Here is a 16,850-nt window from a genome sequence, read left to right on the forward strand (position 1 = left end):
CGGAAAATACAACACGAAAACGACATCTCAACACATTCTCTCCACTAAACAATATAGCACAAGTGAGATTTAACCTGTTGTAAGTAAGTAAGGTAGTATTGGTAAGCATCTAGTCACAAACCAAGTACATTTTCAGTCAAGTTCCACTGCAGATGCTGGACAACAAGTTATAGATCCTGGAATATAAAAGGATTCAATGACCCACTTAACACTTGGTGTTGTTCAGATGCATGCACCTTTGTACACTCACAATTGGAAGACAGCAAAACTTCCCAACAACCTAGAATTTCCATTTATACACTGCTTTCTATTACATTGCTATGGGAACAGTGACAGAAGGCTCCTGGGTAGCATGGCTACTGATCTGTTGGAAATTATTATAAAAAACCACCCTTGAATTATCTAATGGGGTGCATTTGCTACCACATAATGTATACGTTGAGCTCACTAAAAAGTATTAGGAGATATTGCTGTTTGAAGACAAGTCGCCAAAGGCAAAAAAACTGTACGCATCAGTTTGCTGACACTGAGCTGAACAGAAATTATTCATATTTCTATGTTTCCCCCCAAGATGTAAATGCTAGTTTTGACTTCAGTCTTTCTTCAGCTATGACATACATTTTCCCTCAAGTAATATCCATGTACAACAACCTCTGGGATCAAATAAGGGAATCTTGGAATCACAATCTCTATCCCAGGAATATACCCAGGGATTCCAGGGATCCTACTGCGACATGTCCAAGACGTAAGCTGTATTATTACAGGTAGTACACTGACCTGATTCGTTGGCACTGTTGTGTACATCAGCACATATATTTTATTGCATTCTGTAATAATGTTCTTACACTTTTCAATAAAGTTCACAAAATTTGAATGAAAGTGTCACGCTGGGCCTTTTAATAATGTTTGCAGTAAGATATTATGCTCTAAACGGCAGAGGATTTGAAGTGAAACTATATAATTTTGTAGAATGGGCTTAAGAAGAAGTCATATATACAGTTGAAGTTGGAAGTTTACATACACCTTAGCCAAATACATTTGAACTCAGTTTTTCACAATCCCTGACATTTAATCCTAGTACATTTTCCTGTTTTAGGTCAGTTAGGATCACCACTTTATTTTAAAAATGTCAAATGTCAGAATAATAGTAGAGAGAATGATTTATTTCAGCTTTTATTTCTTTCATCACATTCCCAGTGGGTCAGAAGTTTACATACACTCAATTAGTATTTGGTAGCATTGCCTTTAAATTGTTTAACTAGGGTCAAACGTTTCGGGTAGCCTTCCACAAGCTTCCCGCAATAAGGTGGGTGAATTTTGGCCCATTCCTCCTGACAGAGCTGGTGTAACTGAGTCAGGCCTCCTTGCTCGCACACGCTTTTTCAGTTCTGTCCACACATTTTCTATAGGATTGAGGTCAGGGCTTTGTGATGGCCACTCCAATACCTTGACTTTGTTGTCCTTAAGCCATTTTGGCACAACTTTGGAAGTATGCTTGGGGTCATTGTCCATTTGGAAGACCCATTTGCGACCAAGCTTTAACTTCCTGACTGATGTCTTGAGATGTTGCTTCAATATATCCACATAATTTTCCTTCCTCATGATGCCATCTATTTTGTGAAGTGCACCAGTCCCTCCTGGAGCAAAGCACCCCCACAGCATGATGCTGCCACCCCCGTGCTTCACGGTTGGGATGGTGTTCTTCGGCTTGCAATCACCCCCTTTTTCCTCCAAACATAACGATGGTGTCACGTTTGTTGATGAACGGGTCAGACCAAGGCGCAGCGTGATATGCATACATGTTTATTTGAACCGAATAAACACAGCGACAAAACAACAAACCAAAACGAAACGTGAAGTCCAAGGTAGACACAAACAACTTACCTTTCACGGAACAAGATCCCATAACCCACTAGTGCCAATAGGCTGCCTAAGTATGGTCCCCAATCAGAGACAACGAGCGACAGCTGCCTCTGATTGGGAACCACACCGGCCAACATAGATCTAGACATACTAGAAATACAACATAGAACTACACAACATAGAATATACACACCCTGACTCAACAAATAAGCGTCCCCTGAGTCAGGGCGTGACAGATGGTCATTATGGCCAAACAGTTCTATTTTTGTTTCATCAGACCAGAGGACATTTCTCAAAAAAGTACGCTCTTTGTCCCCATGTGCAGTTGCAAACCGTAGTCTGGCTTTTTTATGGCGGTTTTGGAGCAGTTGCTTCTTCCTTGCTGAGCGGCCTTTCAGGTTATGTCGATATAGGACTTGTTTTACTGTGGATATAGATACTTTTGTACCTGTTTCCTCCAGCATCTTCACAAGGTCCTTTGCTGTTGTTCTGGGATTGATTTGCACTTTTCGCACCAAAGTACGTTCATCTCTAGGAGACAGAATGCGTCTCCTTCCTGAGCGGTATGACGGCTGCGTGGTCCCATGGTGTTTATACTTGCGTACTATTGTTTGTACAGATGAACGTGGTACCTTCAGGCATTTGGAAATTGCTCCCGAGGATGAACCAGACTTGTGGAGGTCTACAATTTAATTTCTGAGGTCTTGGCTGATTTATTTTGATTTTCCCATGACGTCAAGCAAAGAGGCACTGAGTTTGAAGGTAGGCCTTGAAATACATCCACAGGTACACCTCCAATTGACTCAAAGTATGTCAATTAGCCTATCAGAAGCTTCTAAAGCCGTGACATAATTTTCTGGAATTTTCCAAGCTGTTTAAAGGCACAGTCAACTTAGAGTATGTAAACTTCTGACCCACTGGAATTGTGATACAGTGAAATAATCTGTCTGTAAACAATTGTTTGAAAAATTACTTGTGTCATGCAAAGTAGATGTCCTAACCGACTTTCCAAAACGATAGTTTGTTAACAAGACATTTGTGGAGTGGTTGAAAAATTAGTTTTAATGACTCCAACCTAAGCGTATGTAAACTTCCGACTTCAACTGTATTTTGATGACCTGTACAAAAGATGATGGGGCAGCAGTTAGCCTAGTGGTTAAGAGCGTTGGGCCAGTAACCAAAAGGTTGTTGGTTTGAATCCCAGAGCCGACTACGTCAAACATTTGTCAAAGTGACCTTGAGAAAGGCTCCTAACCATAATAGCTCTGGATAAAAGCGTCTGCTAAAATGTAAATGTTTGTTTGTACAGAACACTACAGTTTAATTATGTCCATAGCAATAGTATTGAAAGGAGGAGCTATCAACAGTCAATATGCAAATAATTACATTCTGAAGCCATAAGAGGCTGGGGCAAATCAAATAATCAGATGTTTGATAAGAAGGAAAAGGTTGTTATTCAAGGTGATTTGGCACACAGAAGCTTGTAATGAATAGACGAGAGCCATAGATAAAGAGAAACCCTTGATCTGTGTCTGAACAAGACCAAATGGGAGAACAACATGGAACAGGCCATATACCCTTATAATCTCCACCTGGCACAGCCAGAAGAGGACTGGCCACCCCTCAGAGCCTGGTTCCTCTCTAGCTTTCTTCCTAGGTTCCTTTGTAGGGAGTTTTTCCTAGCCACTGTGCTTCTACATCTGCATTACTTGCTCTTTGGGGTTTTAAGCTGGGTTTCTGTATAAGCACTTCGTGACAACTGCTGATGTAAAATGGGCTTTAGAAATGAATGTTATTGATTTAAATAGCACAGATACCATAACAAGGCATTTTGTGAAGAAAAAAAACTGCTGTAGGTTTTTGAACCATGCCTCCACCTCCTCCTTTGTTATTTCAACAGAATTTTGGTATCATGTATGCAAACATTTATCATTTTATTGAATTGCAAAGATTTGTTGAAAGTGTTGATGGTCTTGATTATGGAAAGATATTTGTCACAAAGCTACACTTGCTAACAGAACAACATTGTATGAAAAAGGAGAGGACAAGGTGATTCTTCAAAATCTTTTCTGAATTGTTATGACAGTAGTCCTTATCTCATTTGAGAATTTACTTTATATGTAATGTTTTTCAAAATTACAGGGTATATTTTATTAATTGACATTACTGAACATTTTACAGCCGGTGGCGTTAAGTTCTTGACAGAGGTATTATGATAAAGTAGCTGGGGATATAATTGTATGTACTGTACCAAAACACAGTACATAGTATACCATGGCCCATGGGTACTACACAGAGTAAAGTGTATTTGTTTATATATTACAGAAACATTCTAAGAGAAGATACGTTAGCGGCTGAGAACACAACATTGGGGAAAGAGAGAGAATTTACTTGAGAGCTCCAGGGGGGTTGTTGTTTGCTGGTGTAGAGCAGAGAGAGTGCCAAACACAAACCAATTTACTGGGGTAAAATAGTACTGTGGTGGAAAAAAGGGAAAGATCAGGTCCACCCCATTTTTCACGATCCGATCTGAGCTGTTAGAGAAGATGGGTGAAAATAAACATTGTTCTCCCGTCAGTGGTTCTGATGGAACATACAGTGCCAGGGAAATAGCACAGCTCGCTCCAACACTTCAACACAACGCCAGCCTAGATAGGAGGGATTGAAGGAGCACTTATGAAAGTAAAGCCCTGACAAAATGGATATTTGTGGAAATAATTACCATCATAATGCTTATAAGGTAACATGTAAATAATAACTTTGGAAAGGGGTGAATGGAGTTATTTACTGATAGCAAGAACATTTGGAGCAATGATATGTTCCTAGGGCTAAAATTGTCTGCAGGGGTGTTATTTATTAAGCAACACTGTTCAAGACCAGAGGACCCAGAGGCTGCTTTCGATGTGGAAAGACACTGAGAAAAATGTAAAGAAAAATAAATAACATGATGAGTGAAATAACCAACAGATCATTCCTATAAACTCACACCCATAAAAGAGGTCAGTCAGACAATCCTTAAAAACATGGATTGTGATGATTTCCATAACTGTAGAATTCAATAAAGGTACCTTCAAATATAAAAAATCTAGATCAAAATATAAATGAATACATACAGTATACTATAAAATGAAATAAATAAATGTGGAAATAAATTATAAAATAAATGTCAAAATGTATAAATAAATACATTAATAAGTACATACATAAATATATTGTCAAATGAATTGCTAAACTAACTGTTGTCTAAACCAACTGTTTTTGTATTGCCCTCATTGACTGGGAGGTTGTGTAGTCCACAAGCTTATACTCCTAATAATCAGCCATTCTTTCTGACTGGCAGTCACCACAATACGGACACACTCAATGTCAAAGGCAATCTTGTGGTCCACGTCTTGAACCTCAATGTTGCCATATTTAAACTCCCCTAAAGTGATGTAGGAAGAACACTGCCTTCCTCTCTTTGTCCCCACCAGCTTCTCTCCTACTTCCAGAGCTCCATGGTGCAGGATATCGTTCTGACGATCGTCCGTTCCTGTCACGATTTTGATTTTGCTTATTTTAGTTGATTTGTTAAAGACTATGACAAAGAAGTCTCCGGTAGAAGGGGGTTTCCCCCAAAAGTATTCGTCCACACTGCTGTAAGCCTTGGTGGCGTCATAATTTTCAAATACATTAATGTTTGTGTACAGGCTGGCAGGAGGGTTGTCAGGGATATCAATGGAGTCTTCTTCAAAGTCATCATCCTTCAACTTGTTCTCTGCCCCCTTATATGAGGAGTAGTAGCCCATGTGCTGGAACAAGGAGGGCTTGAAGCGGATCACGTCTTTCTGGGCCAGCAGATCCCGGAAGTGAATGAGGAGCCAGTCACAGGGCATTTCCTGGTAGAACATGAGCAGGAAGTGGGCCAGGCGCGGCAGGTCTCTTGAGTGGTAGAGCTTCCCTATGTAGCCAAGCTTGGAGAATTCCAGCATCACCCAGTAGGAGCCTTCCCTGGAGGTGACCACCTTCTTCAGGGATGTCAGGAAGTTCCGTGAGCAGCGCACATCGTCCTCCAGCATCATGTAGAAATCAGAAAGGTTGGTGCAGAAATTGAGGAGGAAGGCATAGTCCACGTTCTGCTTGGAGCGGAAGCGTACCCTGTCCTCTGGGTCATTGTAGTTCCTTTTTAGCCCAACCAGTGATGGATAGTACTCCTCAGGGGCATGGATCACCAGGAGACGCCCAGCGATGATGTGGTGGGCAAACTTCCTGGAGATGTCCTGCACCAGGTTTTCACACCAGGCCAGGTCAAAGTCTGCCAGGTGGACCACCACGACAATCTCTTTCAGCTCCTCATAACTGGACTGGTCAAAAATGGATTTGATCGTCTCCATGAGGTAATTTCCTCTTTTTCTTTTCACAGATGACAACCCAATGGTTAGATATTCTAGAAACACAAACATCTATATTATTATAGCGTACATTGAAAACATTATTTGTGAAATAATAAAACATAAAAAAAAAACATATACAGTACCAGCCAAAAGCTTGGACACACCTACTCATTCAAGGGTTTTTCTTTATTTTTACTATTTTCTACATTGTAGAATAACAGTGAAGACATCAAAACTATGAAATAACACATTTTAGTCATTTAGCAGACACTCTTATCCAGAGCGACTTACAGTTAGTGAATAATATTTTTTTTTTTATACTGGCCCCCCGTGGGAATCGAACCCACAACCCTGGCGTTGCAAACGCCATGCTCTATCAACTGAGCTACATCCCTGCCGGCCATTCCCTCCCCTACCCTGGGCCAATTGTGCGCCGCCCATGAGTCTCCCGGTCACAGCCAGCTGCGACAGAGCCTTGATTCGAACCAGGATCTCTAGTGGCACAATTAGCACTGCGATGCAGTGCCTTAGACCACTGCGCCACTCAGGAGACATATGGAATCATGTAGTAACCAAAAAGGTGTTAAACAAATCAAAATATATTTTATATTTGAGATTCTTCAAAGTAGCCACCCTTTGCCTTGATGACAGCTTTGCACACTCTTGGCATTCTCTCAACCAGCTTCACCTGGAATGCTTTTCCAACAAGGAGTTCCCACATATCCTGAGCACACATCCTGAGCTGCTTTTCCTTCCCTCTGCGGTCCAACTCATCCCAAACTATCTCAATTGGGTTGAGGTCGGGTGATTGTGGAGGCCAAGTCATCTGATGCAGCACTCCATCACTCTCCTTCTTGGTCAAATATCCCTTACACAGCCTGGAGGTGTGTTGGGTCATTGTCCTGTTGAGAAATCAAATTATAGTCCCAGTAAGCCCAAACCAGATGGGATGGCGTATCTCTGCAGAATGCTGTGGTAGCCATGCTGGTTAATGGTGCCTTGAATTCTAAATAAATCACCAACAGTGTCACCAGCAAAGCACCCCCACACCATCACACCTCCTCCATGTTTCACGGTGGGAACCACACATGCGGAGATCATCCGTTCACCTACTCTGCGTCTCACAAAGACACGGCGGTTGGAACAAAACATCTCAAATTTGGACTCATCAGACCAAAGAACAGATTTCCACTGGTCTAATGTCCATTGCTCGTGTTTCTTGGCCCAAGCAAGTCTCTTCTTCTTATTGGTGTCCTTTAGTAGTGGTTTCTTTGCAGCAATTCGACCATGAAGGCCTGATTCACGCAGTCTCCTCTGAACAGTTGATGTTGAGATGTGTCTGTTACTTGAACTCTGTGAAGCATTTATTTGAGCTGCAATCTGAGGTGCAGTTAACTCTAATGAACTTATCCTCTGCAGCAGAGGTAACTCTGGGTCTTCCTTTCTTGTGGCGGTCCTCATGAGAGCCAGTTTCATCATAGCGCTTGATGGTTTTTGCAACTGCGCTTGAAGAAACTTTAAAAGTTCCGGAAATGTTACGGATTGACTGACCTTCATGTCTTAAAGTAATGATGGACAGTCGTTTCTCTTTGCTTATTTGAACTGTTCTTGTCATAATATGGACTTGGTCTTTTACCAAATAGGGCTATCTTCTGTATACCACCCCTACCTTGTCACAACACAACTGATTGGATCAAACGCATTCAGAAGGAAAGAAATTCCACAAATTAACTTTTAACATGGCACACCTGTTAATTGAAATGCATTCCAGGTGACTACCTCATGAAGCTGGTTGAGAGAATGCCAAGAGTGTGCAAAGCTGTCATCAAGGCAAAGAGTGGCTACTTTAAAGAATCTCAAATATAAAATATATTCTGATTTGTTTAACACTTTTTTGGTTACTACATGATTCCATATTTGTTATTTCATTGTTTTGATGTCTTCACTATTATTCTACAATGTAGAAAATAGTAAAAATAAAGAAAAACCCTTGAATGAGTAGGTGTGTCCAAACTTTTGACTGGTACTGTATATATAGTGAAAGATGAAAGTGACCAAGGTAAAACAACATGTATTGACAGTCAAAGATACAATTACTCTTTCGGGGCAGTGGGTTCCCAGCGAGGTAACGATATGTGACGTTTATGGTTCCAGAGAAATTAGTGAGGTCTCTGAAGGTGTGAACATATCTCTCAGAGTTTGAAGGATGCATTGATGTCTCTCTCAGCGGTCTTTTATCCTCCTCCTACAACACAGAACAAAGACAACAGATCAGATGAGATGACTTCACATAGTGAATGACAAACAAACCAAGGTCTCATCTCAGCTACAGACAAACACACACAGCAAAGTCAACTAATTTCCTTGACATGTCTCATATCCGTCTGTAAATAATACAGAGGTAAAAATAACACATTTTGGTTTTAAAACTCCTTAAGAATATCCTGTATAAAAAGAAAAAGTAAGGGTTAGCCAACTGATAATAAATGTAGATACGTCATACTGATTTCAAAGAGTTCTAAAACCATTGAGGCGTTTTTCATTGCCAAGGAAATTGACTTTGTGAGAGCACAAGGTCATTGAAAATATGCAAAAACTCCTCAATAATTTAAATAACAAATACGGATAATGTGTTATGATCACCAAGATGTGATGGCATCATGAATAAAAAATAAATCATCGACTCTGCGTCCACATCATGAAAATATGTTGCCTTTTGAAAACAAGTAATTCTAAAAGGGACAACATGGTTAAATACTAGAGTGAACTTGTGGATGAAAATGATGCTGTTTGAAGGAGAGGAGAGAGGTAGAAGAGGGTAGTCCACCGTCAGATGTTTTAATACCCAAAAATATATCTAATTTGGAATCCATATTCTATGCCATCTGCTGTGTGGATCCTACATCAGCGGGAATCTGCAGGCCTCAATCCCAAAATCATGGAACAGAGAGGCACCATCTAAATAGTCGTAATTATATTGTGCCTATTTAATTATTTTCCTTTATTTGGGATCGGAGCTTGCCTTTACACTTTAAACATCTGAACTTTAAAAGAATTGGGTGAACTTGCCCTTTATGACTCAAGTGAAGAATATAGAATAAGTCTCACCAGGACGTATCCATCCTCCATGTACAGGTTGAGGAAGAGTAGACAGGTGATTAGGACACCCAGGAAGGGGATGGTGGAGCGTTTACGGAAACACCTCATCTTGTCCAGGGACTTCCACACCAGCCTCATGATGGAGACACTCTCACTGGGATCTGCAGGGTAACACAGGGGGAATGGCACATCAGCAAGCTGCGTAGCAAAATGTTGAGATGGAACATATAGTTAATGAGACTGGGTTGGCCTACAGACTGCCATCAGATGAAGTGGTTATGAATCATTTCCTGTTCTTTCAAGCATCACCTTGTTCTGCTAAAATCACGTTAGTACAACTCTTCCTGATCATAGTGCATAGTGGGAAAATACTATTTTCAAAATAACATGGTACTGGCAAACAATTGACATACGAATATTCTAGTGGAATACAACTAGTACCACCAGAAATTGATCAAAGAATACGAAGAGTGACATACAAATAAATCTAGTTTTTTTTCTAGACCGCAATTAGGCGTCAGCAAGCTCTTTTCTGACAGTGCTACAAAGCCCCAGAGATGCCTAATGGAATACAAACTAGCTTTAAGCTTGGTTCAATGACCACACACACATCGATCACGAACACTGCCTGGCTCACCTGGGAATAGGGCTGGTCAATACCTTTCTGTTCGGGGTCTAAAACTGACTCTAACATATCCATCTAATGCTAACATCCTGTCTCTTTGAAGGCTATTTATTCAATCATGATTGGTATTGGTTGTGCGTAATTAGACGCTGTTGATGCTTTTGCTATTTTGCATAATTATGGCCTACAGAGCTGAAAACATTTGAAAAGACAACGCTCCTTTAATTTCTACGTTGGTATATCTCAACGTCCTGTAGTAGCCAACTGTTAAGGTATATAAAATGGAAAATAAATTAGAAGAGGTATTGAACAAATCATTCTAAAATAATAGGTATTGATGGAACCTTTGTTCTAATCATATGAATTATGATGGTAGCCTAAAGAAACACCTGCCAACAGTAAATGAATTAATTAGTGGCCAAGAGTTCTAATAATATTAATAATATCATCTTGAGCCAAACAAGAATCTCTCTTCATCTTCACTGACAGCTTGTGACCAAATCTCTCTCTCTCTTTCTCTCTCTCTCTCTCTCTCTCTCTCTCTCTCCTCTCTCTCTCTCTCTCTCTCTCCCTCTCTCTCTCCTCTCTCTCTCTCTCTCTCTCTCTCTCTCTCTCTCTCTCTCTCCTCTCTCTCTCTCTTCTCTCTCTCCTCTCTCTCCTATCTCTCTCTCTCTCTCCTCTCTCTCTCTCCTCTCTCTCTTTCTCTCTCTCCCCTCTCTCTTTCTCTCTCTCTCTCTCTCTCTCTCTCTCTCTCTCTCTCTCTCTCTCTCTCTCTCTCTCTCTCTCTCTCTCTCTCTCTCTATCTATCTATCTCTCTCTCAAATAGTAGCCTACACTGCTACACTCCCATTAAATATCTGAACTGCAGGGCTGGCCAACCCTGGTTGTTGAAGGGACCACAAAGTGGCAGGTTTTAGCTGATGTGGGATAGAGTGAGAACAGGCCGGATCATTTCAGATGTAGGATCTTAATTTGACCTACAGTGCCTTCGGAAAGTATTCAGACCCCTTGACTTTTTCAGAATGTTGTTACGTTACAGCCTTATTCTGAAATGGATTAAATTGTCCCCCCCCCCCCCCCTCATCAATCTACACACAATACCCCAAAATGACAAAGCAAAAACAGGTTTTTAGAAATTTTTGCTAATTTATATCAAATAAAAAACGGAAATATCACATTTACATAAGTATTCAGACCCTTTACCCAGTACTTTGCTGAAGCACCTTTAGCACACCTGTTTTTGGGGAGTTTCTCCCTTCTTCAGTGCAGATCCTCTCAAGCTCTGTCAGGTTGGATGGGGAGCGTTGCTGCACAGCTATTTTCAGGTCTCTCCAGAGATCGGGTTCACTCAAGGACATTCAGAGACTTGTCCCGAAGCCACTCCTGCATTGTCTAGGCTGTGTGCTTAGGGTCGTTGTCCTGTTGGAAGGTGAACCTCCGCCACAGTCTGAGGTCTTGAGCGCTCTGGAGCAGGTTTTCATCAATGATCTCGCTGTACTGTGCTTTGTTAATCTTTCCCTCGATCCTGACGAGTTTCCCAGTCCCTGCCGCCGAAAAACATCCCCACAGCATGATGCTGCCACCATCATGCTTCACCATAAGGATGGTGCCAGGTTTCCTCCAGACGTGATGCTTGGAATTCAGGCCAAAGAGTTCAATCTTGGTTTCATCAGACCAGAGAATCTTGTTTCTCATGGTCTGAGAGTCCTTTTTAGCAAACTCCAAGCGGGCTGTCATGTTCCTTTTACTGAGGAGTGGCTTCCGTCTGGCCACTCTACCATAAAGGCCTGATTGGTGGAGTGCTGCAGAGATGGTTGTCCTTCTGGAAGGTTCTCCCATCTCCACAGAGGAACTCTAGAGCTTCTCTCCCGATTGCTTAGTTTGGCCGGGCGGCCAGCTCTAGGAAGAGTCTTGGTGGTTCCAAACTTCTTCCATTTAAGAATGATGGAGGCCACTGTGTTCTTGGGGACCTTCAATGCTGCAGAAATGTTTTGGTATCCTTCCACAGATCTGTGCCTCAACACAATCCTGTCTCTGAGCTCTAAGGACAATTCCTTTGACTTCATGGCTTGGTTTTTGCTCTGACATCCACTGTCAACTGTGGGACCTATATACAGTGGGGAGAACAAGTATTTGATACACTGCCGATTTTGCAGGTTTTCCTACTTACAAAGCATGTAGAGGTCTGTAATTTTTATCATAGGTACACTTCAACTGTGAAAATCCAGAAAATCACATTGTATGATTTTTAAGTAATTAATTTGCATTTTATTGCATGACATAAGTATTTGATACATCAGAAAAGCAGAACTTAATATTTGGTACAGAAACCTTTGTTTGCAATTACAGAGATCATACGTTTCCTGTAGGTCTTGACCAGGTTTGCACACACTGCAGCAGGGATTTTGGCCCACTCCTCCATACAGACCTTCTCCAGATCCTTCAGGTTTCGGGGCTGTCGCTGGGGAATACGGACTTTCAGCTCCCTCCAAAGATTTTCTATTGGGTTTAGGTCTGGAGACTGGCTAGGCCTCTCCAGGACCTTGAGATGCTTCTTACGGAGCCACTCCTTAGTTGCCCTGGCTGTGTGTTTCGGGTCGTTGTCATGCTGGAAGACCCAGCCACGACCCATCTTCAATGCTCTTACTGAGGGAAGGAGGTTGTTGGCCAAGATCTCGCGATACATGGCCCCATCCATCCTCCCCTCAATACGGTGCAGTCGTCCTGTCCCCTTTGCAGAAAAGCATCCCCAAATAATGATGTTTCCACCTCCATGCTTCACGGTTGGGATGGTGTTCTTGGGGTTGTACTCATCCTTCTTCTTCCTCCAAACACAGCGAGTGGAGTTTAGACCAAAAAGCTATATTTTTGTCTCATCAGGCCACATTACCTTCTCCCATTCCTCCTCTGGATCATCCAGATGGTCATTGGCAAACTTCAGACGGGCCTGGACATGCGCTGGCTTGAGCAGGGGGACCTTGCGTGCGTTGCAGGATTTTAATCCATGACGGCGTAGTGTGTTACTAATGGTTTTCTTTGAGACTGTGGTCCCAGCTCTCTTCAGGTCATTGACCAGGTCCTGCCGTGTAGTTCTGGGCTGATCCCTCACCTTCCTCATGATCATTGATGCCCCACGAGGTGAGATCTTGCATGGAGCCCCAGACCGAGGGTGATTGACCGTCATCTTGAACTTCTTCCATTTTCTAATAATTGCGCCAACAGTTGTTGCCTTCATACTAAGCTGCTTGCCTATTGTCCTGTAGCCCATCCCAGCCTTGTGCAGGTCTACAATTTTATCCCTGATGTCCTTACCCAGCTCTCTGGTCTTGGCCATTGTGGAGAGATTGGAGTCTGTTTGATTGAGTGTGTGGACAGGTGTCTTTTATACAGGTAACGAGTTCAAACAGGTGCAGTTAATACAGGTAATGAGTGGAGAACAGGAGGGCTTCTTAAAGAAAAACTAACAGGTCTGTGAGAGCCGGAATTCTTACTGGTTGGTAGGTGGTCAAATACTTATGTCATGCAATAAAATACAATGTGATTTTCTGGATTTTTGTTTTAGATTCCGTCTCTCACAGTTGAAGTGTACCTATGATAAAAATTTCAGAACTCTACATGCTTTGTAAGTAGGAAAACCTGCAAAATCGGCAGTGTATCAAATACTTGTTCTCCCCACTGTATAGACAGGTGTGTGCCTTTCCAAATCATGTCCAAACAATTGAATTTACCACAGTTGTAGAAACATCTCAATGGAAACAGGATGCACCTGAGCTCAATTTCGAGTCTCATAGCAAATGGTCTGGATACTTATGTACATTTTTGTAAGACATTTGCAAAAATGGCTAAAAACCTTATTTCGCTTTGTCATTATGGGGTATTGTGTTTCGATTGCTGAGGTATTTTTTTATTTAATCCATTTTAGAATAAGGCTGTAACGTAACAAAATGTGGAAAAAGTCAAGGGGTCTCAATAATTTCCGAAGGCTCTGTATATTGCCACAGCTAAATAATCCTGCAGCAAGAGGATTTGAACGTTTATTCCATAATGTTGCTTGATCAGTGGTTAGGCTATTAGCTGGCTAAAAGTAGTCTAGATAAAAAATGACATATTGTTAATATAACCGTGAGTTAGTGTGGGTTTTCAGTGAATTGATGTAAATCACAAAGCTCATCTGCATTTTCTGTGGTGCAGGAACATTCTCGGCAACAAAAGAGTAATCACGTTAAGATCCTACATCTGTATGTCCCTCCAAAGGTACCTCTGTAGTGTGGATGACTGACATCAGCCAAAAAGCTGCAGTGCTGACTTCACTCCGCAGTAGCAGCACAGTGGACTCAACACAACCACCTGATAAAACAGTTCCTTGGTCACCTCTCTCACCTCTTCCTGTCAAAAGCCAACAGCCACAGCAAAATGTGGCACCGGCAACATTTTTCTGTCGCTTTTTTAAACTACGTTACGGGAAAGCAAGCAAATGACAACAGGGAGATGGTAAAAGAAACAAAAGCATATTGAAATAAACAAAATAAATGTTACCTGGACCACTGCAGACTGAATACTACAATTACACAACTGGGCAATTTTAGAATGTTCAGCTTCATCCTGGCTGGGTGGTATTCTCTCTCTCACACATGAGTGGTGGATTTGGTGTCCTGATAATGCAGGTTGGATTAGCACTCAGTACTGGCTGCTTGCCTGCATCCCGAATGGCACCCTTTTCGAGTACTAGTCAAAAGCAGGGCGCTGGTGAAAAAGTAGTCCTCTATAAAGGGAATAGGGTGCCATTTGGGACGCATCCCTTGTTTCAATAATTCAGTCTATCTGGGCTCGGGCTCGACAGAGGCTGCTGTGGCTAAACCTGCCAAAGGCACAGCTGCGGGTACCTGCTCCACTCTCTCCATTCTTACTGCACACTCAAAGAGCTGCTGTGGCAAGGATGTGCCCCAAATCTGCACTGCTTTCCCCAAAAGGAATGGCTTTTGATATGCAATATGCATATCCTGTACCAGAATCGAATCAAAAGAGCTTGGATGTGTGAGTGTGTGTGTTGGCATGTTTTTGAGGGTAGGTGTCTATAAGCATACCGGACTGTCTCTAAAATATGAATGTGTATGCACGAGTGCATGCGTGCGTGCGTGTGTGTATTTGACTAGCATGAGACCAGAGGAGCTTTGTCTGTGGTTTGCAGAGAAAGGGGTAAGTGTGTTTTAATGGGCTGTCATAATGGCAGTCAATCACTCCCTCAGCCCTCCGATCTCCCTGCTGTAACATTGCAGCAGGACAGTGTTAAATATCCATTATACTCTGAACTGAACCAAAGAAACCGCACCACTGCCACTCATTGATAGAATACTACTTATGATATCATAACAGTACACAACACGCTGTAGTGGTCTCTGAAATCAGTTGGAAATGGTTTGATAGCTATCTATGAAAGACTGCTACCTATCACTTACAGTATGTGAAACGAATGTGAAGAGCGAGGAAAGAAACAAGTAGTTAAAGGACGTTGAGTTGAGCACAGTAACTACAAAACTCAAGTCAAATTTCACAATTTCCACTAATGCCTCTCAAGTCTCGACTCCTCTGAAGCTTACCCCACTTGAATAAAATTATATTATATTGAATATTATACAGAATGGTTACACTGTCAAAGCAAAAGTGAAATATCTCTGAAACCTGAATTTGACAAGCTCTGGCAATAAAATAATCAAGAATACCAAGCTTTTCAATGTGTTTGTGTACAGTATTATCTACAAAATGAATTCATTCCCTTACCATCTACTGGCAGCAGGGCACTGAGGAAGCCGGAATAATGAAGTAAAGATTTTGTAGTAAAGAGTTGTCCTCTGGGAGTGTGAGGTGGGAACAACCTTGGAGTCTCAATGTGATATTCAGACGTCAAAATAAACCCTTAACAAACACTTTTCTTTTAAATCTAAGTCACTTTAAACTCTCCAATTTAGTGACACTTTTTCAAAAAAAAAATGGCGAGCCTCGTGGAATGGGAAAACCTGGATGGAAAACACATTGTGAATGAGAAAGGGGAAAAAGATTAATAAAATGGGCAGCAGAAAGCAATTCTCCCACATTTGATCTTGTTATCTGTTTTACATTATTTCCCATGGGTATCCTGCACCTCACAGATATACAGCTCTGCACAAATAATCAATTAAGCCTGCAGATTTGCAGGGGTTCAGCAGTTGCTTTGTGTCAGGCCTTCAGCCACTTTCAATGGATTTTCTTTCTCCCACAAAAGAGGGAAATACCGGAGGCTGCTGTTGATAACAAAATTGTAGCATAGCACGGAATAATAAATCCCTTCATTATTAAGTGATTTTTTTTTGTTGCTAAGAATTCAAATTGGCCAAACAGTTGACCAATTACCACATTCTTATGGAATTTGTCACATGAAGAGAATCTACCATCTACAAAGACTTAAAGGACTGTGTCAGATAACGACCTCTTTTCTAAAGATGCTGAATTATCAACATAGGCAGCATACCGAAGGGGATTACTATTGGTGCACTATCACTCTTTGGAGCAATAAATTAAAAGATTGAAAGCAATTTCATCATGCAATCCATAGATATTACCATACACCCCAACAAGGCTACAACTGTCAAGGCTGGAACATTGTCAATCATGTTCCCCACCCTGAGAGGATACAACTCCTATTATAACTTGGATTCCACTAACTCGTATTCTAACTTGTATTCCACTAACTCCGATTCTAACTTGTATTCCACTAACTACTATTCTAACTTGTATTCCACTAACTCCTATTCTAACTTGTATTCCACTAACTCCTATTCTAACTTGTATTCCACTAACTCCTATTCTAACTTGTATTCCACTAACTCCTATTCTAACTTGTATTCCACTAACTC

General features: G+C 41.5%; 1 protein-coding gene across 1 annotated transcript; it reads right to left on the minus strand.

Annotated features, from left to right (window-relative positions):
- Nucleotides 1–5,132: 5,132 nt before the first annotated feature.
- On the minus strand, nucleotides 5,133–9,476 carry mgat4c (mgat4 family member C; the record flags this gene model as incomplete). Its single annotated transcript, XM_084168236.1, has 3 exons — nucleotides 9,345–9,476; nucleotides 8,334–8,481; nucleotides 5,133–6,289 (listed from the first exon to the last, which is right to left on the minus strand). The coding sequence occupies exons 1-3, from the start codon at nucleotides 9,471–9,473 to the stop codon at nucleotides 5,133–5,135; spliced, it is 1,434 nt and encodes a 477-aa protein (XP_084024362.1). The 5' UTR covers nucleotides 9,474–9,476.
- Nucleotides 9,477–16,850: the final 7,374 nt, after the last annotated feature.

This window comes from Coregonus lavaretus (genome assembly GCF_964263955.1).
Source record: "Coregonus lavaretus genome assembly, chromosome: 9".
In the NCBI taxonomy this organism is placed as follows: Eukaryota; Metazoa; Chordata; class Actinopteri; order Salmoniformes; family Salmonidae; genus Coregonus; species Coregonus lavaretus.